The sequence below is a fragment of the Bos grunniens genome, chromosome 20, assembly GCF_055505025.1.
Source record: "Bos grunniens cultivar Pamir isolate PY7600 chromosome 20, Bosgru_T2T1.0, whole genome shotgun sequence".
Classification (NCBI taxonomy): domain Eukaryota; kingdom Metazoa; phylum Chordata; class Mammalia; order Artiodactyla; family Bovidae; genus Bos; species Bos grunniens.
In genome coordinates this window covers 61,818,694-61,845,762 of record NC_141184.1, presented here as the reverse complement: position 1 = coordinate 61,845,762, position 27,069 = coordinate 61,818,694, and the positions used below count along the sequence as shown (strand labels likewise).

General features: G+C 42.0%; 1 protein-coding gene and 1 long non-coding RNA gene across 7 annotated transcripts in view; one reads left to right on the top strand and one right to left on the bottom strand.

The window, feature by feature from the left end:
- Window positions 1-872: 872 nt before the first annotated feature.
- LOC147350501 (uncharacterized) lies at window positions 873-8,299 on the bottom strand. The gene is made up of 3 exons (XR_015148956.1): window positions 8,141-8,299; window positions 6,120-6,234; window positions 873-1,106 (listed from the first exon to the last, which is right to left on the bottom strand). It is a non-coding gene; the product is annotated as an uncharacterized LOC147350501 (long non-coding RNA).
- LOC147350500 (survival motor neuron protein) overlaps window positions 8,289-27,069 on the top strand; it is a 32,207-nt gene continuing 13,426 nt past the window's right edge. For all 6 annotated transcript variants that reach the window (XM_086362101.1, XM_086362099.1, XM_086362100.1 and 3 more), the window contains exons 1-3: window positions 8,289-8,412; window positions 25,216-25,287; window positions 26,716-26,832. In XM_086362101.1, the coding sequence (XP_086218227.1) occupies window positions 8,338-8,412; window positions 25,216-25,287; window positions 26,716-26,832 (264 nt within the window). In that variant the 5' untranslated portion in view covers window positions 8,289-8,337. The remainder of the gene's footprint in view (window positions 8,413-25,215; window positions 25,288-26,715; window positions 26,833-27,069) is intronic.

Sequence of the window (27,069 nt, the reverse complement as noted above, 5' to 3'; positions counted from 1 at the left end):
CCTGGTTCCCTGACCAGGAGTCAAACCCACTCCGTGTGCAGTGGAAGAGCAGAGTCCCAACCCCTGGACCCCCAGGGAAGCCCCCTTTATTTCCTTTTTTAAAAGATGAATAATTTTCATGTCTAAAATATCCTGTGGAGAGGAATGACTTTGGACTTTTCAAAAGTTCATTCTTGAGACTTCCTTGCTGGTACAGTGGTTAAGACTCATAGCTTCCAAAGTGGGCAGGGGTGGGGGGTAGGGATGGTTTGACCCCTGGTCAGGGAACTAGTAAACAAACAGTAAAGAATCTGCCTGCAATACAGGAGACCCCAGTTCGATTCCTGGGTCAGGAAGATTCTCTGGAGAAGGGAATAGCAACCCACTCCAGTATTCTTGCCTGGAGAATTCCATGGACAGAGAAGCCTGGTAGGCTACAGTTCACAGGGTCACAAAGAGCTGGACATGACTGAGCGACTAACACGTCACTTGAGGGAGCTAAGATCCTACAGGCCCTCAAGGCACGGCAATAAATAATTAAACGTTAATTCTCAAAAATCTGGAGAAAATTTCCATCTTCAAAAGAATATAGATATTGATAAGGAAGATTTCTAGGTTGTAACTAATCATTAAAATTTAAATCCAAAACAATGTTTTTTGATTAATTTTTATGGCACTTACTTGAATGAATTCATTGTTGAAATAAAGTACTTGGTCTTTTTAATCTTTTTAAAATTTTGAGATAATTATAAATTCACATAAAATTCTTCATAAAGAATAAGAGAAATCCTGTGTATTTTTTTTTTGACCATGCCTTGTGGCCTGTGGGATCATTTATATACACATATGTATATACATACACATACATATTATATATATACACACACACATAATTATATAACTATGTATATGTTTATTTTTGGTTCTGCTGGGGTTTTGTTGCTGTGCAGGCTTTGCTCTAGTTGCGGTGAGCAGGGCTTAGTCTCTAGTTGTGGTGTGCAGGCTTCTCCTTGTGGTGGCTTCTCTTGTTGCTGAGCATGGGCTCTAAGGCTTCAAGTATTTGTGGCGGACAGGCTTAGTTGCTCTGCAGCATGTGGAATATTCGCGGGCCAGGCATCAAACAAGTACTAGAGATGACAAGGGAACATTTCATGGAAAGATGGGCACAATAAAGGACAGAAACGATATGGACATAACAGAAGCAGAAGATATTAAGAGCTGGCAAGAATACATAGAAGAACTGTACAAAAAAGATCTTCATGACACAGATAACCATGATGGTGTGATCACTCACCTAGACCCAGACATCCTGGAATGCGAAGTCAAGTGGGCCTTAGGAAGCATCACTACAAACAAAGCTAGTGAAGGTGATGGAATTCCAATGGAGCTATTTCAAATCCTAAAAGATGATGCTGCACTCAATATGCCAGCAAATTTGGAAAACTCAGCAGTGGCCACAGGACTGGAAAAGGTCAGTTTTCATTCCAATCCCAAAGAAAGGCAATGCCAAAGAATGCTCAAACTACCGCACAATTGCCCTCATCTCACATGCTAGTAATGCTCAAAATTCTCCAAGCCAGGCTTCAAAAGTATGTGAACCACGAACTTCCAGATGTTCAAGCTGGATTTAGAAAAGGCAGAGGAACCAGAGATCAAATTGTCAACATTGGTTGGATAATCAAAAAAGCAAGAGTTCCAGAAAAACATCTACTTCTGTTTTATTGACTATGCCAAAGCCTTTGACTGTGTGGATCACAACAAACTGGAAAATTCTTCAAGAGATGGGAATACCAGACCACCTGACCTGCCTCTTGAGAAATCTGTATGCAGGTCAAGAAGCACTTAAAAATGGACATAGAACAACAGACTGGTTCCAAATAGGGAAAGGAGTACATCAAGCTTGTATATTGTCAACCTGCTTATTTAACTTATATGCAGAGTATATCATGTGAAATGCCGGGCTAGATGAAGCACAAGCTGGAACCAAGATTGCCGGGAGAAATATCAATAACCTCAGATATGCAGATGACACCACTCTTATGGCAGAAAGCAAAGAAGAACTAAAGAGCCTCTTGATGAAAGTGAAAGAGTGAAAAAGTTGGCTTAAAGCTCAACATTCAGAAAACTAAGATTATGGCATCCAGTCCAATCATTTCATGGCATATAGATGGGGAAACAATAGAAACAGTGAGAGACTTTATTTTGGGGGGCTCCAAAATCACTGCAGATGGTGACTGCAGCCATAAAATTAAAAGAGGCTTGCTCCTTGGAAAAAAAGCTATGACCAACCTAGACAGCATATTAAAAAGTAGAGATATTACTTTACCAACAAAGGTCTGTCTAGTCAAGGCTATGGTTTTTCCAGTGGTCATGTTTGGATGTGAGAGTTGAACTATAAAGAAAGCTGAGGACGGAAGAATTGATGCTTTTGAACTGTGGTGTTGGAGAAGACTCTTGAGAGTCCCTTGGACTGCAAGGAGATCCAACCATCCACCAGTTCATCCTAAAGGATATCTGTCTTGATTATTCATTGGAAGGACTGATGCTGAAGTTGAAACTCCAATACTTTGGCTACCTGATGCAAAGAACAGACTCATTTCAAAAGACCCTGATTCTGGGAAAGATTGAAGGCGGGAGGAGAAGGGGACAACAGAGGATGAGATGGTTGAATGGCATCACCGACTTGATGGACGTGAGCTTGAGCAAGTTTCGGGAATTGGTGATGGACAGGGAAGCCCCGTGTGCTGCAGTCCATGGGGTCACAAAGAGTCTGACACAACTGAGTGGCTGAACTGAACTGAGGCATCAAACCTGTGTCCTCTGTATTGGCAGGCAGATTCTTATCCACTGGACCACCAGGGAAGTCCTGTTATGTTCATTTTTATAGAGTTTATGGAAACTGAGGTGTTTTTTTTTTCCACCCCGCCCCGAAACTGAGGTTTTGATTAAGGACTTTCCCCAAGGTCACCCATCTAGTTAGTGGCAGGTTAAGAATATGAATCCAAGCAGACTGAATTCAGAGCTTCCAGAGTTTGGACATTTGTTCAATATTTATTGGCTCTTTTGTTTTTTTCTTCTATGACTAGCTTACTTTGCTGTTATTTGTATTTGACCAAGCTTTTTTTTATATATATTAAGGAATATTCACTTTTCTTGTTACAAATATTTTCTAAATTATTGTCCTTTCATTTTACTTACGTCATTTTTGTCAGTTATTTACATGATCAAATGCCTAGTTTCTTTTTTTAATTGAAGTATATAGTTGATTTAAAATGTTGTGTTTCAGGTGTACAGCAAAGTGATTCAGTTATACATACATACATGTATATTTTTTTCAGATTCTTTTCCTTCATAGGTTATTACAAAATATTGAGTTTCATAGTTCCCTGTGCTATACAATAGGTCTGTATTCATTATCTATTTTACATCTAGTTGGGTGTATATATTAATTCCAAAATCCTAATTTCTCTCTCCCACCCCCGTCCCCTTTGGTAACCATAAATTTGTTTTTTATGTCTGTGGGTCTATTTCTGTTTTGTACATATGTTTCTTTGTATCTTTTTCTCTTAGATTCCACATGTAAGCAATATTACATGGTATCTTTCTCTGGCTTACTTCCCTTAGTACAGTAATCTCTAGGTCTGTCCATATTGCGGTCAATGACATTGCTTCCATGTCTCAGCTATTGTAAATAGTGCTCCAGTGATTATTGGGGTGCATGCATCTTTTTGAATTATGGTTTTCTCCAGATGTATGCCCAGGAGTGGGATTACAGGATTTATGTGGTAGTTCTATTTTTAGTTTTTAAGGAACCTCCATACTGTTCTCCATGGTGGCTGTAGCAATTTACATTCCCACCAATAGTGTAGGAGGTTCCCTTCTCACCACACTCTCTACAGCATTTATTTGTAGGGTTTTTGGTGATGGCCATTCTGACCAATATGAGGTGATATCTCATTGTACTTTTGATTTAAATGTGTAGTTTCTTTATTAACTGAAGATGCAGACTGACAACCGGCAGACTTGTCCTGACATGTTAAAATTTTTTACTGTGAACTTGAATGCCTTTGTTTAGGATGGGAAGTAGGTGGAGTGAGTGGGGGTGCGGAGGTATGCAGAGGGGTAGTCTTGAGTTAACTGATTACAGTACCCAGCACCCCTTATTGCTTACTCTTTACTCATCTCCTTTTCCTGCTTGACCCCCAAAAGGTATTTGAGTTTTCAGTCCTTGCATAGTTTCTTATTTCTGTCTTAAAATCTCCCCCATCCCAAAGGTTACTTTATAAAAAGTCACCCAGAATGTATTTTGGTGTATGATGTGAGGGAAATGAATCCAAACTTTACATATTGGATGAGTGATTATATCTATGTCATTTATGAATTATGCTACTATCTGTCCATAATATCATTCAAATATTCTTCCAAAACATCCTTTGGAATTTTCAAATTTCTGCTGCTTTAATAGTGAGCATTCTTGTACACAAATCACTGACACATCTCTAATATCCTGATCTATCCTTCAGATAGACTCTGAAGATGAGGTAAAAGGAACTACTTGGTTTTGGTCTTTTGTTTATTGGCTGTTGTACACGACAATACCGATATATATTACCCTAAGTGGAAACTTGTTCACTAATCATTTGAGTAACCTACTTGATCATGGCAAGTTCCAAGATTCACCAAATGTAGGTTTTTGGTGTGTAAATGCCATATGCACAAAGACTGGTTCCAGTTCATGAAGTTAAGGTTTTTTCTTTTAAGGTTTATTTTATAAACATGTATGAAAAGTTCTACATTATTGTTGGTCAAATTACAGAACAATCTGCCTTGAAGCCAGTATACAGTTTTCAAGATCATCAGAGACACTCTGTTTTTTTAGGTCTTCAAAGAAAAAATGGTTTGACTTGTTTTACTTCTTGTTATGTAAGATTTAAAAGCATATACATCAACTTATTTGTGCAGCAATTAATTAATCTATGAAGCCATGATTTACTGTTAAAGTTAACCCACACCGTCTGTTGGCATTTCACGATAACTTGAAAACAGCTCCAGTGACAGTGGGAAGGCAATTTTAAGCAAAAGAGCTGTTACTGGGAAAGAGTTGTTTCTTTCAACAGCCTACTTTGGAATGCTGTCACTTTCCTCACCAACTGGATCAGATGCTAAGAAATGGCCCAACAGTCCCTTTTCAGTTCCTCTTTGCTTTCTGCCATAAGGGTGGTGTCATCTGCGTATCTGAGGTTATTGATATTTCTCTTGGCAATCTTGATTCCAGCTTGTGCTTCATCCAGCCTGGAATTTCACATGACGTACTCTGCATATAAGTTAAATAAGCAGGGTGACGATATACAGCCTTGATGTACTCCTTTCCCAATTTGCAACCTATCCATGGTTCCATGTCCATTTCTAAGTGTTGCCTCTTGACCTGCATACAGATTTCTCAGGAGGCCAGTAAGGTGGTCTGGTATTCCCATTGTTGAAGAATTTTCCACAGTTTGTATTGATCGACAGAGTCAAAGGCTTTGGCATAGTCAATTAAGCATATATTTTTCTGGAACTCTCTTGCTTTTTCAAGGATCCAACAGATGTTGGCAATTTGATCTCTGGTTCCTCTGCCTTTTCTAAATCCAGCTTGAACATCTGGAGGTATACTTAATGAAATTCTTTCTCACGCAAGTACAATTTATACATTTGTGAATAACCTTCCTCTAGTAGGGGTCGCAGAGTCGGACATGACTGAAGCGACTTAGCAGCAGCAGCAGCAGCAGTAGCAGCAGACTAGCCTACTGACAGAAGTGTCAAAGCTGGGATGGGGTCAAACAATTCATTGATTTACCAAACACTTTTTAGGCATCACTTACTCTGAACTGGCCTCATGAGAACAGAGATAAAACGTGAAGACACTTGCTCACAGGGGCTGTTAGCAGGAAAAACAGAATATGAAAATAGAGTGTTGTGTGTACAGGACAGAACCACCAGGACTAGCCTGTAAGAGGGTCCTAGGACCTTAGAGAATGGAGCCGTTCCTGCAGTAGGGGGAATTACACATTCAGCCATGTGTATGAGGCCCCTGCCTGGTGTCAGGCAAGGTACTCAGACCTGGGACCCTCCATGATTGTGATGTTAAATGTAATACTTACATAAGTGCCTTCAAATCGGATGAAATGGTTTCCTTTGAAAATCCACTACCCTATGCTTTGAGTGCTTTGTCTATCATGTGCAATAACTTTGTAAAATCCATATAGTGATTCAAATCTGGATGTCACCATCAAGAAAAAAAGAACATGTTTTCTCTGATAACAAAAATTGCTGTAGTTCATTTTTATTGAGGAACCAAGTAAGGGGAAATTTTCTGGTAAGTAGAAATACTTTTTCAACAAAGAAACTTGCCATTAAATACTAATTAAAGCTAATTCCTCCTTGAAAACATGCTAAGTGAAGAAAGGCACAAAAGATCATATATGATGCCATTTACATGAAATATCCAGAGCAAGCAAATCTAGACAGTAGGTTAGTGGTTGTGAGGGACTGGGAAAAGGAGAGCATGTGGAGTGACTTTACTGGATACAAGGTTTCTTTTGGGGGGTGATTAAAACATTTTGCAATTTAGTGGTGGAAATGCACAGTCTTGTGACTATACTAAAACCCGCTAAATTGTACGCCTTAAATAATGAATAGGCTCCCTTGCCACAACTAGAGAAAGACCATGCAGCAAGGAAGACCCAGCACAGCCAAAAGCCATCAAATTTTTTTAAATGATGAGTATTATAAAATGTAGTCTATTTAAAAAAATTTTAAAAGAAACCTGGTTCCAAACTGTTTAAACTTCTGCATCATATTGCCATTGTGAGAATTATGACTGAAGCGTTTAAAAAATACATCTATTTCTGGTATCTACAGAAGCCGAAGGGAGCCCTCAAATTTCCCTGACTTTTAAAAAAAATTCACTTACAATAGGAACATGGAAGCCATTTAGCAAGTCTAAATGCTCAATAAGGAATACTGGAAAAGTATAGGGCAAGCTTCTACAAAGAACTAAAAACCTGCTTGACCCATGTAAACACAAAGATTAAAAAAAAAAATACAATTCATGGTTTTAAGTTCAAAAAGTCACAAGAAGATTTGGGAGAATATTAAGCCAAATGCTATGGCTGGGCCGTGTTAAAGGAATGCTGGATTCCAGATAGCTGTGTAAATGCTCTGTGCCTCGGTTTACTCATCTTTAAATGGGAACACCTTGCCATGCTAAGTCGCTTCAATCGTGTCCGACTCTGTGCGACCCCATAGACGGCAGCCCACCAGGCTCCCCCATCCCTGGGATTCTCCAGGCAAGAACACTGGAGTGGGTTGCCATTTCCATCTCCAATGCACAAAAGTGAAAAGTCCGACCCTCAGCAACCCCATGGACTGCAGCCTTCCAGGCTCCTCTGTCCATGGGATTTTCCAGGCAAGAGTACTGGAGTGGGGTGCCATTGCCTTCTCCGATTAAATGGTAATAACAGCCCCTAATTCAAAAGATTGTTGTGAACATAAGTACATAAAGGGGCTTCCCAGGTGGCGCTAGTGGTAAAGAACCTGCCTGCTAATGGAAGAAACGCAAGAGATGTGGGTTCGATCCCTGGCTTGCGAAGATCCCTTGGTGGCGGGCACGGCAACCCACTCCAGTATTCTTGCCTGGAGAATCCCCATGGACAGAGGAGTCTGGCGGGCCACAGTCCATAGGGTCGGAAAGAGCTGGACATGACTGAGGACCCACACATCCTTCCATCCTTGCCAATGTAGAAGACTGCAAGAGATGCAGATTCAATCCCTGGATGGGGACCATCTCCTGAAGGAGGAAATGGCAACCCCCTGCAGTCTGGAGAATCCCATGGACAGAGGAGCCTGGTGGACTACAGTCCATAGGGTCACACAAAGTCGGACACGGCTGAAGCAACTTAGCACAAGTACATGAATGTCTTAAAAGCACTTTTTAAAAAAATGGCAGCTATATAATTATCGGTTAACAATGGACCAACTTTTACTTCTTGCTTACCCATATTTTCTAAGTGACCTGCAACGAACACCATTTTTCTAAGAGGACTTATTGTTTAAAACAAAAAACGGGTCGAAACATTCCACGAGCAGACGAAAGAGTGAGATCAAAGAACTTAAAGGATACAGAGAGGGCACACCAACGCGCCCGACGGAAGCCGACGGAGGCAGGTGGCGCCCGCGGGCGGAGAGCACGCGGGGCACCTCGGACGCCGGCCGGCGGCCTCCGGCCGCCATGCTCTTCCGGTCCCAGAGGCCGGGCGGCGGAAGTCGTCACTCGCCGAGGGACGGAACCCACGCCGCGCACCCGGCGGCAGGCTAGCCATGGCGATGGGCGGAGGCGGCGGCGGCTTCCCGGAGCCAGAGGACTCGGTACTGTTCCGGCGCGGCACTGGCGAGGTGAGGTTGAGGCCCCGCTGTCGCCCACCGACCCCCGCGCTCCTTCCCCGGCCGGTCTGCTCACTGCGCGGCCGTGATCCGCATGTTTCTACATCTTTCCCCACCTGGGAGCCTCAGCCTCAAGCTCCTTCTTCGCCCAGTTTGGGCTCCGTAATGACTTTGAGCGCTGCCGCCACTTGACTGTCCCTTGGCTGTCCACCCCCTAGCTCTGAGAGGGCGTGGGACCTGTGTGGGGACAGGCCAGGGCGAAGCAGGGAAACTAGTTGGGTGTTTATTGAAATGATCCAATTGTTAAGCCGTGAAGAGCAAAATCACTTGGATTCTGGATATATTTTGAAATCAGAGGCAACAGGTTGTGCACGTGGATACAATAATAGACGCGTGAGAGGAAAGGGAAGGATAACTCCAAGATTGTTCTGAAGAACTAAAAAGATTAAGTTGCCTTTTACTAAGATGGGGAAGACTACACGTAGAACAGGTTCATAAGGGGGTAAGATTTGAACTCATTCTTTAAAAAAATATATTTTTTTTAACTTTTGTATTGGGATATGGCACCCAACTCCAGTACTCTTGCCTGGAAAATCCCAGGGACCGGGGGGGGGGGGGGGGGGGGTGGAGCCTGGTGGGCTGCCGTCTATGGGTCGCACAGAGTCGGACACGACTGAAGCGACTTAGCAGCAGCAGCAGCAGCATAGCCGATTAACAGTGTTGTGGTAGTTTAGAACTCATTCTTGAGTGAAATGTGATTGGAGCGAGTTCAAGAGTCGGAGAGGAGAAATTCAAGGCAACGCATATAAGCAAATATTTCAAGTTTTATTGTGGGTACTGGAAGATAGAGAAATCAGATGGAGAGGGAGTGAGATAAAGAGGATTCTTAATTGGTTTTTTATTTTGAAGATGGGAACAATGTTTCAGCATGTTTGTGGACTGATAGGAAAGATCCAATAAGGACGATATAATTGATTTCGCAGAAGAAAGAAGAGGATTGCAGCAGCAATGTTCTAGAGTAGGTAGGAGGGAATGGATTTGGCCTTTGTTAGAAATATTGACAGTTCAGTTGTATGGGTACAGATTTGTGTGGATGGGCAGATAGAGTGGCAGGAGATTATGAAAATTCTGTTTTGATTGTTGCTATTCTCTCAGTAAAAGAAGCAAGTCATCAGTAGTGAGGAGGGAGCAGGGGTCAGGTGTTGGAGGTTAGGGAAGAGAGAAGGTAGGAAGTGAGCCTCTAGGAGACTGGGTGAGTGTTGGATTAAATGTAGTGGAATTGTTGCTAGGAAACATTCAAGGCCTACTTCAGATTTGTGGTTATGAATTTAAAGGAGACTAGATAGTATGATTGTTGCTCAGTTGTGTCTGACTCTTTTCGACCCCATGAATCCCAGCACGCCAGGCCTCCCTGTCCATCACCAACTCCCGGAATTCACTCAGACTCACGTCCATCAGTGATGTCATCTAGCCATCTCATCCTCTGTCATCCCTTTCTCCTCCTGCCCCCAATCCCTCCCAGCATCAGAGTCTTTTCCAATGAGTCAACTCTTGACATGAGGTGGCCAAAGTACTGGAGTTTCAGCTTTAGCATCATTCCTTCCAAAGAAATCCCAGGGCTAATCTCCTTCAGAATGGACTGGTTGGATCTCCTTGCAGTCCAAGGGACTCTCAAGAGTCTTCTCCAACACCACAGTTCAAAAGCATCAATTCTTCAGCACTCAGCTTTCTTCACATCCAACTCTCACATCCATACATGACCACTGAATAACCATAGCCTTGACTAGACGGACCTTTGTTGGCAAAGTAATGTCTCTGCTTTTCAATATGCTATCTAGGTTGGTCATAACTTTCCTTCCAAGGAGTAAACATCTTTTAATTTCATGGCTGCAGTCACCATCTGCAGTGATTTTGGAGCCCCAAAATATAAAGTCTGCCACTGTTTCCACTGTTTCCCCATCTATTTCCCATGAAGTGATGGGACCAGATGCCATGATCTTCGTTTTCTGAATGTTGAGCTTTAAGCCAACTTTTTCACTCTCCTCTTTCACCTTCATCAAGAGGCTTTTTAGTTCCTCTTCACTTTCTGCCATAATGGTGGTGTCATCTGCATATCTGAGGCTATTGATATTTCTCCCGGCAATTTTGATTCCAGCTTGTGCTTCATCCAGCCCAGGGTTTCTCATGATGTACTCTGCATATAAGTTAAATAAGCAGGGTGACAATATACAGCCTCCTTTTCCTATTTGGAACCAGTCTGTTGCTCCGTGTCCAGTTCTAACTATTGCTTCCTGACCAGCATACAAATTTCTCAAGAGGCAGGTCAGGTGGTCTGGTATTCCCATCTCTTTGTAAAGCGTCTGCCCACAATGCGGGAGACCCAGGTTCGACTCCTGGGTCGGGAAGATCCCCTGGAGAAGGAAATGGCAATCCACTCCAGCACTCTTGCCTGGAAAATCCCATGGACGGAAGAGCCTGATAAGCTACAGTCTGTGGGGTCGCAAAGAGTCGGATACAACTGAGCGACTTCACTTTCACTTGAGCACTCTTTGGCATTGCTTTTCTTTGGGATTGGAATAAAAACTGACCTTTTCCAGTCCTGTGGCCACTGCTGAGTTTTCCAGATTTGCTGGCATATTGAGTGCAGCACTTTCACAGCATCATCTTTCAGGATTTGAAATAGCTCAACTGGAATTCCATCACCTCCACTAGCTTTGTTTGTAGTGATGCTTTCTAAGCCCCACTTGACTTCACATTCCAGGATGTCTGGCTCTAGGTCAGTGATCACACCTTCGTGATTATCTGGGTGGTGAAGATCTTTTTTGTACAGTTCTTCTGTGTGTTCTTGCCACCTCTTCTTAATATCTTCTGCTTCTGTTAGGTCCATACCATTTCTGTCCTTTATCGAGCCCATCTTTGCATGAAATGTTCCCTTGGTATCTCTAATTTTCTTGACGAGATCTCTAGTCTTTCCCATTCTATTGTTTTCCTCTATTTCTTTGCACTGATCGCTGAGGAAGGCTTTCTTATCTCTCCTTGTTATTCTTTGAAACTCTGCATTCAAATGCTTATATCTTTGCTTTTCTCCTTTGCTTTTTGCTTCTCTTCTTTTCACAGCTATTTGTAAGGCCTCCCCAGACAACCATTTTGCTTTTTTGCATTTCTTTTCCATGGGGATGATCTTGATCCCTGTCTCCTGTACAATGTCACGAACCTCCGTCCATAGTTCATCAGGCACTCTATCCATCGATCTAGTCCCTTGAATCTATTTATCACTTCCACTGTATAATCATAAGGGATTTGATTTAGGTCATACCTGAATGGTCTTGTGGCTTTCCCTACTTTCTTCAATTTAAGTCTGAATTTGGCAATAAGGAGTTCATGATCTGAGCCACAGTCAGCTCCCAGTCTTGTTTTTGTTGACTGTATAGAGCTTCTCCATCTTTGGCTGCAAAGAATATAATCAATCTGATTTCAGTGTTGACCATCTGGTGATGTCCATGTGTAGAGTCGTCTCTTGTGTTGTTGGAAGAGGGTATTTGCTATGACCAGTACATTTTCTTGGCAAAATTCTTATTAGTCTTTGCCCTGCTTCAGTCTGTACTCCAAGGCCAAATTTGCCCATTACTCTAAGTGTTTCTGACTTCCTACTTTTGCATTCCAGTCCCCTGTAATGAAAAGGACATCTTTTGGGGGTGTTAGTTCTAAAAGGTCTTGTAGGTCTTCATAGAACCGTTCAACTCTTCAGCGTTACTGGTTGGGGCATAGACTTGGATTACTGTGATATTGAATGGTTTGCCTTGGAAACGAACAGAGATCGTTCTGTTGTTTTTGAGATTGCATCCAAGTACTGCATTTCGAACTCTTTTGTTGACCATGATGGCTACTCCATCTCTTCTGAGGGATTCCTGCCCGCAATAGTAGATATGGTCATCTGAGTTAAATTCACCCATTCCAGTCCATTTTAGTTTGCCGATTCCTAGAATGTTGACGTTCACTCTTGCCATCTCTTGTTTGACCGCTTCCAATTTGCCTTGATTCATGGACCTGACACTCCAGGTTCCTATGAAATATTCCTATGAAATATGCTGTAGCATCCTCGTTCCTCACCTCCACCGCCAGATGATTCTTCCTCCCTAAAACTCCCAGGAAAATTCTGTCACCAAACTCCACCGTCCACTATCCCTTCTCACAGCAATCACCTACAGCCTCCTGGGTCACCCTGCTTCATTCCCTGAGGTTTATATCCCAGTACTCTCTCCAACACTACTCCTGTCCTAAGTTTTGGTTATTTAAAAACCCATGTACATGATCCTTCCAATACCCTATCCTTGTTAGTTCTGTAAAAGCTTCACTACCAATGACCTTTTAGAGCGCCCAGTCTCAGCTACCCACTTCTATGGCTTTTCATATAACCATTAACTACAACCTCTCTATAAATTCAACTAAGAATCCTACTCTCCAGCTACCACCTGCCAGGCTCTCCAACTTACTCTTAGTAGGTTGATGATGACAGTCATCTTCACCTCCCTGGGGCTGGTGAAACTGTGACCTTCCCACTTTTTAAACTGTCTCTCACCATCCTAATGTCCTCCCTTTCTTTCTTAGCCAGCTTAAATTCCACCATCAGTCAAGAAGATAACTCTCTGTACTGGCCTCCTCACTTCATACTAGGTTAAAACCATAACCCTATTAATTTCTACTTGTCATTGAGTAGAAATTTAACCTAGTCATCATCAACTTACTGGGAGTAAGTTGGAGAGCCTGGCAGGTGGTAGCTGGAGAGTAGGATTCTTAGTTGAGTTTATAGAGAGTTTGTAGTTAATGGTTATATGAAAAGCCATAGAAGTGGGTAGCTGAGACTGGGCGCTCTAAAAGGTCATTGGTAGTGAAGCTTTTACAGAACTAACAAGGATAGGGTATTGGAAGGATCATGTACATGGGTTTTTAAATAACCAAAACTTAGGACAGGAGTAGTGTTGGAGAGAGTACTGGGATATAAACCTCAGGGAATGAAGCAGGTTGACCCAGGAGGCTGTAGGTGATTGCTGTGAGAAGGGATAGTGGACGGTGGAGTTTGGTGACAGAATTTTCAAACCTGGGAGTTTTAGGGAGGAAGAATCATCTGGAAGTGGAGGTGAGGAACAAGGAAGATTCCTTCCCACCTCTGGCACACTGATTTGAGAGATATGGAGAAGACATTTCATTTTGAAATGCCTGTAGGGACAGAGGTGGGCTACTGTTGATGACTGAGGAACAAATAAAAGTCAGTCCTGATGGTCTGTTCTCTTTGCTATGCTGGGTAACAAGTCACCCAAAACTTGGTGGCTTGGAACAATAATCATTTTATTTTTTCCTCATAATTTCCGTGGGGCAGGAGCCTGTGAAGGTCTCGGTGGGTGGGTCTCCTTCATTCCTTTCATGTGTTTACATGCACATAATTGTCGGAGCTACAGTAGCTGGTGACTGAGCAGCTGGGGACCAACAAGCCGTCTCTTGTCTTCATATTGTCCCAGCTGCTCCATGTACTACCAGTGTGCGGGACGATTTGAATTTCTTTATCAGATCAGATCTGATCAGTCGCTCAGTCGTGTCCGACTCTTTGCGACCCCATGAATCGCAGCATGCCAGGCCTCCCTGTCCATCACCAACTCCCGGAGTTCACTCAGACTCACGTCCATCGAGTCAGTGATGCCATCCAGCCATTTCATCCTCTGTCGCCCCCTTCTCCTCCTGCCCCCAATCCCTCCCAGCATCAGAGTCTTTTCCAATGAGTCAACTCTTGACATGAGGTGGCCAAAGTACTGGAGTTTCAGCTTTAGCATCATTCCTTCCAAAGAAATCCCAGGGCTGATCTCCTTCAGAATGGACTGGTTGGATCTCCTTGCAGTCCAAGGGACTCTCAAGAGTCTTCTCCAACACCACAGTTCAAAAGCATCAATTCTTCAGCGCTCAGCCTTCTTCACAGTCCAGCTCTCACATCCATACATGACCACAGGAAAAACCATAGCCTTGACTAGACGGACCTTTGTTGGCAAAGTAATGTCTCTGCTTTTGAATATGCTATCTAGGTTGGTCATAACTTTCCTTCTAAGGAGTAAACGTCTTTTAATTTCATGGCTGCAGTTACCATCTGCAGTGATTTTGGAGCCCGGAAAAATAAAGTCTGCCACTGTTTCCACTGTTTCCCCATCTATTTCCCATGAAGCTTCCCTTTTATCCCTCCTCATGTCATGTCCCCAGACAACTGCTGATCCACTTTTTGTCAGCCTTGTTTAGTCTGCATTTTCTAGAATTTTACAAACACAGAATCTTTTTTCTAATATGGCGGCATCTTTTATTCAGCATATTTTGCATTTCATCCATTTATGTATCAGTTATTCATTCCTTTTCATTGCTGTAGGATCCTGTTGCATAAATATGCTACAGTTTATTCGTTTGCTTGTTCATGAACATTTGGGTTGCCTTCAGTTTGCAACTATTAAAAATAGAAACACCATAAATATTAGTGTAGAAGGCTTTGTATGAGCATATGCTTTTATTTCTCTTTGGGGAATGCCTGGGTCATGGAGTAGATATATTTTAATTCTTTTTTTTCTTTTTTCTTTTGGCTCCCCTCCGAGGCTTGTGGGATCTTAGTTCACTGACCAGACAATGAACCCAGGCCCCTAGCAGTAAAAGCAGGAGTCCTAACTACTGTTTATTAAATTGTTTAGCTTTTATTCTTCAGGAACCCCATTTACTCATATGCTAGACATTTTGCCAGTCACCACTTTTTTTCCTTCCTTTCTTCTTTCCTTTCTTTTCATCTATTCTTTGGTACCCGTTAGATGTTCAGTCAGCTATCTTCTTTGGGTACCTTGTAGTCAGTATTACTTTTTCTTCCTTTTCTTTCTTGATTTTGTTTAACTTCTGATTTGACTCCCAATTGCCTTCTTTTTTCATCTGAGTTTTTAGAAATTTTGATTGTGTTTTTTTCCATACTGCAAATGCTTGTTTGACAATTTAATTTCAGATGGCTATTGCATTTTCTTCTGTTTGTGATTGTTAGTTGAGAATTTTTGTCACCTAAAATATTTCTTCTTATAATAGCTTTGTATGGATATCTTGGTGGTTCATTTTGAGATTTCTTGTAACAGTTGAAATGTGATGAGTTTAGACTGCTGTGTATTTGTGTCTTTTAAGAGTGCCCGCGTCTAGTGATAGAGTGGAGCAGGACTTTCTTTTATAAGTAGTACCTTTTGCATTGGCAGAAGTGACGTATCTTCTGCTTTAAGGAACATCTCCCATTCCAAGGGCAGCATAACCTTAGACGAGTCAATTACTTGTTTGTGGTTACTTTCCATATCTACAAAATGATTTAATGATTTTAACAAGTGTGTATTTATTTATGTTTGGCTGCGCTGGGTCTTTCTTGCTTCTCTGGCTTTCTCTAGTTGCAGAGAGCGGGGGCTACTCTACTTGCTGTGCCAGGGCTTCCCATTGCAGTGGCTGGTTGCGGAATACAAGTGGCTTGTTGCAGAATGCAGGCTCCAAGGCACGAGGGCTTCAGTAGTTGCAGCTCCCAGACTCCAGAACACGGGCTCAATAGTTGTGGCTCCGGGGCTTCAGAACACAGGCTCAATAGTTTCGACACACAGGCCTAGTTGCTCTTGCTGCTGCTGCTAGCGCTGCTAAGTCGCTTCAGTCGTGTCTGACTCTGTGCAGCCCCATAGACGGCAGCCCACCAGGCTCCCCCGTCCCTGGGATTCTCCAGGCAAGAACACTGGAGTAGGTTGCCATTTCCTTCTCCAATGCATGAAAGTTAAAAGTGAAAGTGAAATCGCTTAGTCGTGTCCGACTCCTAGCGACCCCATGGACTGCAGCCCACCAGGCCCCTCCGTCCATGGGATTTTCCAGGCAACAGTACTGGAGTGGGATGCCATTGCCTTCTTCTCAAGTTGCTCTTGAGGCATGTGGAATCTTCCCCAATCAGGGGTTGAACCCATGTTTCCTGCATTGGCAGGCGGATTCTTTACCACTGAGGCCACTGGAAAAGCCCGACTTAATGATTTTTAAGTACTTTTTACTATAGAGCAAGATTAATAGCTTTATATGAGAACGTATTTCTCTCTGTATGGTGGATATTAACAAGAAAAAGAGACATTCATTTTACAACTAAATGAGTTTTATATCCAACCTCTTTGGAACTTATCAGTTGACTAATATTGTATAAAATCCAACATACAAATTGATGGTGTTTTATAACCTGTCTTCCCTTCACCAACATTGTGTATTCAAACTTACCTTCAACTCCTCTATAGCATGGAAATTATTCTAGTTGGACTTGTTGCCCCACTGACCTGTCAAAGTGTGTATTTTTGAAAGTAAAGTGAAGTGACAGTGAAAGTCACTCCGTGGTATCCGACTCTTTGTGACCCCACGGACTATACAGTCTGTGGAATTCTCCAGGCCAGAATGCTGAAGTGGGTAGCCTTTCCCTTCTCCAGGGGATCTTCCCAACCCAGAGATCAAACCTAGGCCTCCACATTGCAGGCGGATTCTTTATGGGCTGAGCCACAAGAGTTTTTAATTGTGGTTTCAAAAAAAGACTATTATCATCTTAACTGCTGTTAAGCATACACCTCTGTGTGCGTGTGTGTGCTCATTGCTCAGTCGTGTCCGACTCTGCGACCCCATGGACTGTAGCCCGCCAGGCTCCTCTGTCCATGGAGCTTTCCTGGCAAGAATACTGGAGAGGGTTGCCATTTCCTCCTCCAGGGGGTCTTCCCGACCCGGGGATGGAGCCTGTGTCTCTTGCGTCTCCCACATTGGCATGGATATGCTTTACCTCTGTGCCACCTGAGAAGCCTGTACGTTTACAGTAGTGTTAAATATATTCATATTGTAGTACAGTAGATCTCCACAACTTTTTAATCTCGCAAAACTGAAACTCTACCCATTAAACATTTATTTCCTCCTCTTCTTTTAAAGCCTGAGGTAACTGCCATTCAGCTTTCTGTTTCTCTGACTTTTACTTCTTAGGTCCCTCATATGAGTGGAATCATACAGGCAGTGTGTTTATTTTTGCTTCCATGCTTTTTTTGGCTCATGGTTGTCCTTAGAATGCTTGGTAGTTTCTTTTCTATCTATCTAAATCCTTTTAGTTTCTATTTCCTAGCCTGTTTCCCCCATGATCATCCACCGTATGTTTCCTCTTTTTAATTGAGGTATAATTGACATACAACATTATATTAGTTTTAGTTGTACAGCGTAATGATTTCAAATGTATACATATTTCAAAATGATCACAATAAGACTAGTTAATCTGTTACCATCAGTTCAGTTCAGTTGTTCAGTCATGTCTGATTCTTTGCAACCCCATGGACTGCAGCACGCCTGGCCTCCCTGTCCATCACCAACTCCAAGAACTTACTCAAACTCATGGCCATTGAGTCGGTGATGCCATCCAACCATCTCATCCTCTTGTTGTCCCCTCCTTCTCCCACCTTCAGCCTTTCCCAGCTTCAGGATCTTTTCCAGTGAGTCAGTTCTTCACATCAGGTGGCCAAAGTATTGGAGTTTTAGCTTTAGCATCATCAGTCCTTCCAATGAATATTCAGGACTGATATCCTTTAGGATTGACTGGTTGGATCTCCTTGCAGTCCAAGGGACTTTCAGTAGTCTTCTCCAACACCACAGTTCAAAAGTATCAATTCTTCAGCACTCAGCTTTCTTTATAGTCCAACTCTCACATCCATACATGACAACTGGAAAAACCACAGCTTTGACTAGACGGACCTTTGTTGGTAAAGTAATGTCTCTGTTTTTAAATATGCTGTCTAGGTTGGTCATAGCTTTTCTTCCAAGGAGCAAGCCTCTTTTAATTTTATGGCTGCACTCACCATCTGCAGTGATTTTGGAGCCCCAAAATATAAAGTCTGTCACTGTTACACTGTTTCCCCATCTATTTGCCATGAAATGATGGGCCTGGATGTCATGGTCTTAAGTTTTTTGAATGTTGAGTTTTAAGCCAACTTTTTCACTCTCCTCTTTCACTTTCATCAAGAAGCTTTTTAGTTCCTCTTCACTTTCTGCCATAAGTGTGGTGTCATCTGTGTATCTGAGGTTATTAATATTTCTCCCAGCAGTCTTGAGTCCACCTTGTGCTTCATCCAGCCTGGCATTTCACATGATGTACTCTGCATATAAGTTAAATAAGCAGGGTGACAGTATACAGCCTTGATATACTCGTTTGCTTATTTGGAACCAGTCTGTTGTTTCATGTCCAGTTCTAACTGTTCCTTCGTGACCTGCATACAGATTTCTCAGGAGGCAGGTCAGGTGGTCTGGTATTCCCATCTCTTTCAGAATTTTCCACAGTTTATTGTGATTGACACAGTCAAAGGCTTTGGTGTAGTCAATAAAGCAGAAATAGATGTTTTTCTGGAACTCTCTTGCTTTTTCGATGATCCAGTGGATGTTGGCAATTTAATCCCTGGTTTCCCTGCCTCTTCTAAATCCAGCGTGAACATCTGGAAGTTCATGGTTCATGTACTGTCAAAACCTGGCTTGGAGAATTTTGAGCATTACTTGCTAGCATGTGAGGTGAGTGCAATTGTGTGGTACTTTGAAGATTCTTTGGCATTGCCTTTCTTTGGGATTTGCAGTCAGGTTGATGGAAACAAATAGCCCCAGGTCATTCACCTTAAAATCTAAATAAACAAACAAACAATTGGCCAACCAGAGGTATAGAATTGGTATAGAATTTAAAGACTCAAGCGACAGTTTTCTATAACAGGTTAACCTGGGGTGTCCTCTAATGCACATTAATGAAGTCTCCTTTATGTACAGCTGGGAAGGTCCCCTGGAGGAGGAAATGACAACCCACTCCAATATTTTTACCTAGAGAATCCCATGGACAGAGGAGCCTGGCGGGCTGTAGTCCACGGGGTCACAAAAAGTTGAACACGACTGAGCAACTAATACTTCTTTGGGATTGGAATGAAAACTGACCTTTTCCAGTCCTGTGTGCACTGCTGAGTTTTCCAAATCTGCTGGCATATTGAGTGCAGCACTTTCACAGCATCATCTTTCAGGATTTGAAATAGCTCAACTGGAATTCCATCTCCTCCACTAGTTTTGTTCGTAGTGATGCTTCCTAAGGCCCACTTTGCATTCCAGGATGTCTGGGTCTAGATAAGTGATCACATCATCGTGATTATCTAGGTCATGAAGATCTTTTTTGTAGAGTTCTTCTTCTGTGTATTTTTGCCACCTCTTCTTAATATCTTCTGCTTCTGTTAGGTCCATACCATTTCTGTCCTTTATTGAGCCCATCTTTGCATGAAATGTTCCCTTGGTATGTCTAATTTTCTTGAAGAGATCTGTAGTCTTTCTCATTCTATTGTTTTCCTCTATTTCTTTGCATTAATCACTGGGGAAGACTTTCTTATATCCTTGCTGTTCTTTGGAACTCTGCATTCAAATGGGTATATCTTTTGTTATGTCTGTCACCATACTTGGTTACAATTGTTTTTTCCTGGTGTTGAGATTCTGAGTTTTGCATTTTGCAGCGTGTAGTGCAGTGTTATTAACTGTAGTTAGCATGCTGCACGTTACAGCCCATGACTGACTGACTTCATAACTCGAAGTTGGTACATTTTGACTCCCAGTGCCCTTTTCAACCCCTCCACCCCTGTTCCTGGAAACTGCCAGTCTGTTCTTTGAGTCTTTGAGGTTGGGCTTTTTATTGTTGTTTGGTTGTTTTGTTTTTGTTTCTAAATTCCACATAAAAGTAAGATCACATGGTATGTATCTGTCTTTCTCATTTCATTTAGTGTAATGCCCTCAGGGACCATTCATGTAGTCTCCAAATGACAAGATTTCATTCTTTCTTATGGCTGAATAATATTCTATTGTATATGAACAGGTATCCCCTGCTTTTTTAAGTTGACTTTCTGCCACTTTGGTTTCATAAAAGACGTACATTAATATGTGTTTTCATTAACTGAAAGAAATCCAGAGAGGATTTTCACTTTTATGAAAAAAAAAAAAAGTGCAAAGTAAAGATAACACTGTTTTGTTTTGCAGCAAGGCATGATAGAGGCCGCATGCCACCCAAGCAGCGAGAGTGGCACCACCAGGCTCCTTCCCCAGGAGCTAACTCAGCGTCAAGCCAGCGTAGCTTTGAACTGTGCCTGTGAGCATCTGTGCTTTATCCTGATTTTTTTTTAATCCATTAGCAGGTTATATTCTAACGTCATTGATTCTTTGCTTTATTCTGTCTCCATTTATAAAAGATTTCATAGGAATATCCTACTTTCAGGTTTTTCAGGTGGGGGGCAAAACCTGTATGCATTTTGTTTCCATTCTCCCGTTGTTGGACACTTCGCTTATCTCCATCTCTCGTCTTTTGTAAGTGATAAAGCAGTGAGTGTGGGGAGGGCGCATGTACCTTTTCAAGTCAGTGTTTTGTTTTCTGTGGGTAGGTTCCATTAGTGGGATCTGCTGGATCATGTGGTGGTTCTGTTTTTTGAGGAAACTTCATACTGTTTTCCGCAGTGGCTGTGCCGGTTTACATGCCCACCAGGAGTGTACTGTTGTCCCTTACGTCTCCATCCTCATCAACACTTGTTATCTTTTTTTTAATGTGTATATATTTTATTTTATTTTTTCAAGTTCATTTTTAATCGGAGGATAATTACTTTACAATGTTGTGTTGATTTCTGCTGTACAACAAAGTGAATCAGCCACAAGTATACATATAGCCCCTCCCTTTAAGCCTCCTTCCCACCAGTTATTGCCTTTTTCATAATAGCCATTCTAGCAGGTGTGAGGTGATGTATCATTGTGGTTTTGATTTGCACTTACCTAATGATGTTCAGGCTGGTTTTAGAAAAGGGAGAGGAACCAGAGATCGAATTGCCAACAACCGCTGGATCAGGAAAAAGCAAGAGGGTTCCAGAAAAACATCTGCTTTATTGACTATGCCAAAGCCTTTGACTGTGTGGATCACAATAAACTGGAAAATTCTTCAAGAGATGGGAATACCAGACCACCTGACCTGCCACTTGAGAAACCTATATGCAGGTCAGGACGTAACAGTTAGAACTGGACATGGAACAACAGACTGGTTCCAAATAGGAAAAGGAGTACGTCAAGGCTGTATATTGTCACCCTGCTTATTTGACTTATATGCAGAGTACATCATGAGAAATGCTGGGCTGGAAGAAGCACAGGGTGGAATCAAGATTGCCCGGAGAAATACCAATAGCCTCAGATATGCAGATGACACCACCCTTATGGCAGAAAGTGAAGAGGAACTAAAAAGCCTCTTGATGAAACAGGAGAGTGAAAAAGTTGGCTTAAAGCTCAACATTCAGAAAACAAAGATCATGGCATCTGGTCCCATCACTTCATGGGAAATAGATGAGGAAACAGTGGAAACAGTGGCAGACTTTATTTTTTTGAGCTCCAAAATCACTGTAGATGGTGATTGCAGCCATGAAATTCAAAGACGCTTACTCCTTGGAAGGAAAGTTATGACCAACCTAGATAGCATATTAAGAATCAGAGACATTATTTTGCCAACAAAGGTCCATCTAGTCAAGGCTATGGTTTTTCCGGTGGTCATGTATGGATGTGAGAGTTGGACTGTGAAGAAAGCTGAGTGCTGAAGAATTGATATTTTGAACTGTGGTGTTGGAGAAGACTCTTGAGAGTCCCTTGGAATGCAAGGAGATCCAACCAGTCCATTCTAAAGGAGATCAGTCCTGAGTGTTCTTTGGAAGGACTGATGCTAAAGCTGAAACTCCAGTACTTTGGCCACCTCATGTGAAGAGTTGACTCATTGGAAAAGACTCTGATGCTGGGAGAGATTAGGGGCAGGAGGAGAAGGTGATGACAGAGGATGAGATGGCTGGATGGCATCACCAACTCAATGGAAATGAGTTTGAGTGAACTCTGGGAGTTGGTGATGGACAGGGAGGCCTGGTGTGCTGCGATTCATGGGGTTGTAAAGAGTCAGACACGACTGAGCGACTGAACTGAACTGAATGATTGGTGATGTTGAGCATCTTTCCAGGTACCTGTTGGCCTTCTGTGTCTTTGGACATACACATTCCTCCTTACTTTATTATAAGTGATACCTAAAATAATGTAAACACTGAAGTGAGTCCCCTGTAGGTAGCATATAGGTGTTTTGTGTTTTGTTTTAATCCATTCAACCAGGCTGTCTTTTGATTGGAGAATTTTGTTCATTTCCATTTTAAGTAATTGTTGTGTAGGTTTCTTACTGCCATTTTGTTAAACTTCTGGAGGTCTCATAGTTATTCTGTCTCCTTATTTCCTCTCCCTTTGTGGTTTGATCATTTTATCTAATGGTATGCTTAGATGTTTTTGTTTTTATCTTTTGAGTATTTCCTATAGATTTTTGCTTTTTGCTTTGTGGTTACGAGTCTTACATATAATAACTTATATTTATAGTCATCTATTTTAAGTTGCTAATGAGTTGAATTTGAATTGGTTCTAGAGCTATGCATTTTTATTCCCCTCCACATTGTGCCTTTGATGTCACATGTTACATTAAGCTTCATTCAGAGAGTACAGTGAGCTTGAGCCAGACAGAGAGGGTGAAAATGTTGCATCTGGCAGCCTCTGAGCATCTCCATAGATCCCTGATATGCACCAAACTAGAAGCCTTCTCCTCAAGCCTAATTTTCTGGACAAGCAATGGGCCTATTTCACAGAAAGACTGGGGTGTGTTTCAGTCTGTTATTGGTGCAGTCCCCTGGGGGCAGTAGCCTGCCAAGGACCATTTCTTTGACTGTTGGTCCTGTGGGACCCAAGAACATGCGCCCACCCTGGGCTGCAGCTGTAAAAACCAGTACACCAGACGTAAATTATTAGGCCATCAGATGTGCATACGTCCCCTGTGGGAGATAACTGGTGCTGTGGAGAGCAGCAGAGGGCAAAGATGGCCCTTGTAGGCTGGAGTGAGGCAGACAGCATAAAGACGGTGTTCCTCGCCTCTGGTCTCAGTGTCCTAGCCGGTCACCAGACAGATGATAAATTAAATGCCTGGGCTTCCCAGGTGGGGCTCTCGGTAAAGACTCTGCCTGCCAGTGCAGGAGAAGTAAGAGTCTTGGGTTCCATCCTTGGGTCAGGAACATCCCCTGGAGGAGGGCATGGCCATCCACTCCAGTATTCTTGCCTGGAGAATCCCATGGGCAGAGGAGCCAGGCAGGCCACAGTCCATAGGGTCACACAGAGTGGGACCCGACTGAAGCGACTTAGCACGCATGTGTATCCTGCAGACCACCACTTTAAGATAAGCACATGAGCCTCTTACAGAAAGTCTGGGCACCTCTCAGCCAGCTGCTTCCGCACCGGTATTATGGGGGAGGAGGGGTTCCAAGCATGGGAACCCTTTCAGAGCCAGTCCTCAGTTCTGTTCCTTTGTGTGACTTGTAGATAAAAAACCCCTTGTTTTATTGTTGTTGTTTTTTAATAGTAACCCGTTTTATTTTTAATTAATGACTTTTTAATAAATTAAAATTTATTTGGGTCTTCGTCGCTGCACGAGGGCTCTCTCTAGTTGCAGAGAACAGGAGCTGCTCTCTGGTTGAAGGGCATGGGCTTCTCGTTGCAGTGGCCTCTCGTTGTGGAGCACGGACTTTCGGGGCACACAGGTTTCTCTAGTTGTGGTTCCCGGGCTCTGGAGCGCAAGCTCAGTAGTTGTGGCACACGGGCTTAGCTGCCCCACGGCATGTCGGGTCTTCCCAGGGCAGGGATTGAACCCGTGTCCCCTGCATGGCAGGTGGATTCTTATCCACCGTACCACCAGGGACGTCCCACTTTGTTTTTTAAGTTAGATGTTTTGGTGACTCATCTCTCAGTTACTGGTCTTAAAACTTGGGATACCTAATTTGGGGTTCAGACCTTTTCCTCCTCAGGAAGAAGATGCTGGTTTTTGCGTTTCCTCCTGATTGTGGGTCGCCACACCAGGAGTGGAGTTTATGGCAAAATTCTTCCTCAGCCTTTCCTTCCCACTTTTGCATTAAAACGCTTATTGTTTGACTTCACATTTTAGTATTTTATTGTATTTGTTTTATATCATTCTTTTGTTTTGTGTGACAATATGTCTTATATCCCTGATTAGACCATCTCTCCTGAGAACATGATTTCATGTACCTCTCAGTGAAAAGTGCTTAGTACATGGTGGGCGCTCAAAAATATTTCTTTTTGGATTGGATTAAATATAAATAAAAAGAAATAGCTTAATTATTTTAGGTATTGATTATTTAATATCACTGCCTTTTAAAATTAAAATTAATTGATAAATCACTTTTAATGGTTTGTATCTTTAAACATTTTGAGGATTCTTTTTTTTGAACAATCTAGACACATTGTAAGGTCAAAAGGAAAAAATATTCTTTGGACCACAGAGTCAGTGGTTAGAACGGCCTTCCCAGAGTCTAGATACAGCTGAGCTGATGGCCGGGTGCTTTCCCATTCTGCCAGACTGAACCCCTTCATCTGCTCTTAGAAAAGACTGAAACTTGGGTTACCCCTGAACAGATCCACTTATGGTTGGTGGATAAGAGTTACATTGTAGAGTATTTACATCATGGCACTCCTAGAACATTTCCTTGTGTCTAGCTTTGGGGGTAATGTCACATAATTTCTAAGCAAATGGGCTTCTTGTGATTTATCTAGGTTATAAAATACCCCTTTTTAGTGTGACATTATGTCTGGATTAACTCTTGTTCCTCACACACATTTTTGATGAAACACAACCAAACATGAGTTATCTTTATTCTTTACCTTTCCCAGAGTGATGATTCTGACGTTTGGGATGATACAGCTTTGATAAAAGCATATGATAAAGCTGTGGCTTCATTTAAGGTATGAAATGTTTATTTATTCTTTTCCTTATTTCCTCATGTATACTCATTTGGGAAGAAATTGATAACATACACCAAAGTGTTACAGTACATATTATTCAGTTCTAATTTTGAAGATTAAAGGATAACAGATAAATTAATTAGCTTCCTTCAGAAGTTGGTAACCTGACCATATGTCATCTCTTTAACAGAGGCAATTTAAGTAGTTTTCAAACATTATTTTGAATATATTTACACTATATCAAACTTTTGGGGTCTTCTATTTCAGATTAGTGGAAGGACAGTCAAAATTATACTTTTAAAATATTTAACAAACCCTTATTGAAATAATATTGATGATAAATAGCCGTAGTGCAGTAACGAGTATTTGCAGGTGTTTATAGTGTTCCTGGCACTGTTCCATGTGCTTTACATGCATTAAATTAATTTAATCCTCCCAAAATCCTATGAGGTATCAAGTGTTCCTGATGGTGATGAATGTCAAGAAAGACACAGTTCATTTGCAGGGTGAAGCCTGTATTTTTGCAACCTAAACAAGACTTTTACACAGTTGTCCAATATGATCATTTTCTCTGCTGTTGGAGGTGTTTAGTCTCATTGAGCATCATGCCTGGCCCGTCAGTAGTCTGGGCACAGCATACACTCCCCTGCAGAGCACCAAGTGTAGCGTCTACTTCCTTTCCTGGTCACTCCTGTAGTATGAAGGAAAGAGGAGATCTGCATGTCATCCTTGATAACATGGATGAACTCTAAATTGACCAGTAACATGCTTTCCCACATACATTTAGACTGTCTGACTTGTATGACAGCCAGAGTTACCAGGAGAGTGCCGTGAAATGCAGATCAAAATAGGGCTGAATGTGGGATGGGTTGGTGATATTGAAGGGGGAAGTAGACTGAGTAAAGAAAAAGAACTGATGTGGGCAAGAGATAGTTTCCTTTTAGTGGTGGGGTTAATGTGAAGATATGAAATTGGTGGTCAGAAATATTGAACTAAGGAGAAAAGCCAGAACTAGATAATAGTTTTGGAAGTTTGTTAGCATAGTAAGCATAATTGAAGTAACAGGAATAGATGATCATAAGCAGGTAAAGATGGCAGTTCTTATTGGGAATGCCCAAGTTTAAAACTTGACGAGAGAAGTAATAAAAGCATTAGGGCTCTGCATTGCTATGTCATCAAAAATGCTGTGACTATCAAGAAAAATGATTGACAGAGAGGCTGAGAGTGGGGAGACTTGCTCGAAAGGGTCCTTAGAGCTGGTGATCAGTATATGATATCTTCAAGAGCAGTTTCTGTAGCCTGTGGGATGGTGACAAAGAGCCTCTCTGAGGTGGTAGGGCCTGGAGGCCACTTTGTAGTGGCTGAGTTACATTGTGACTTTTTAATAATATATCACTCTGTAACACATTTCTATTCACATTTTCATAGCACGCTCTGAAGAACGGTGACATTTCCGAAGCCTCAGAAAAACCAAAAGGCACACCTAAGAGAAAATCTGCTAAGAATAAAAGCCAAAGAAAGAACACCACAAGTCCTTCAAAGCAGGTTATTTTAAAACCACAAGATTTAACTTCTGAGCATTTCTTGTTACTGTCCTTATTAAATAGTATAAAATATCTTTAATTAAATGATTAGTACAGTGTTTTCCATTGACATGTAATCATAAAATTTCTGAAGCACCTCAACTTTTCTATTGTTCAGGAACATGCATGTTAATAAAACCATAAGGGATTAGGAGGGAATGACACATGCTAAATTCAGGACAGTGTCTACTGTATGTTG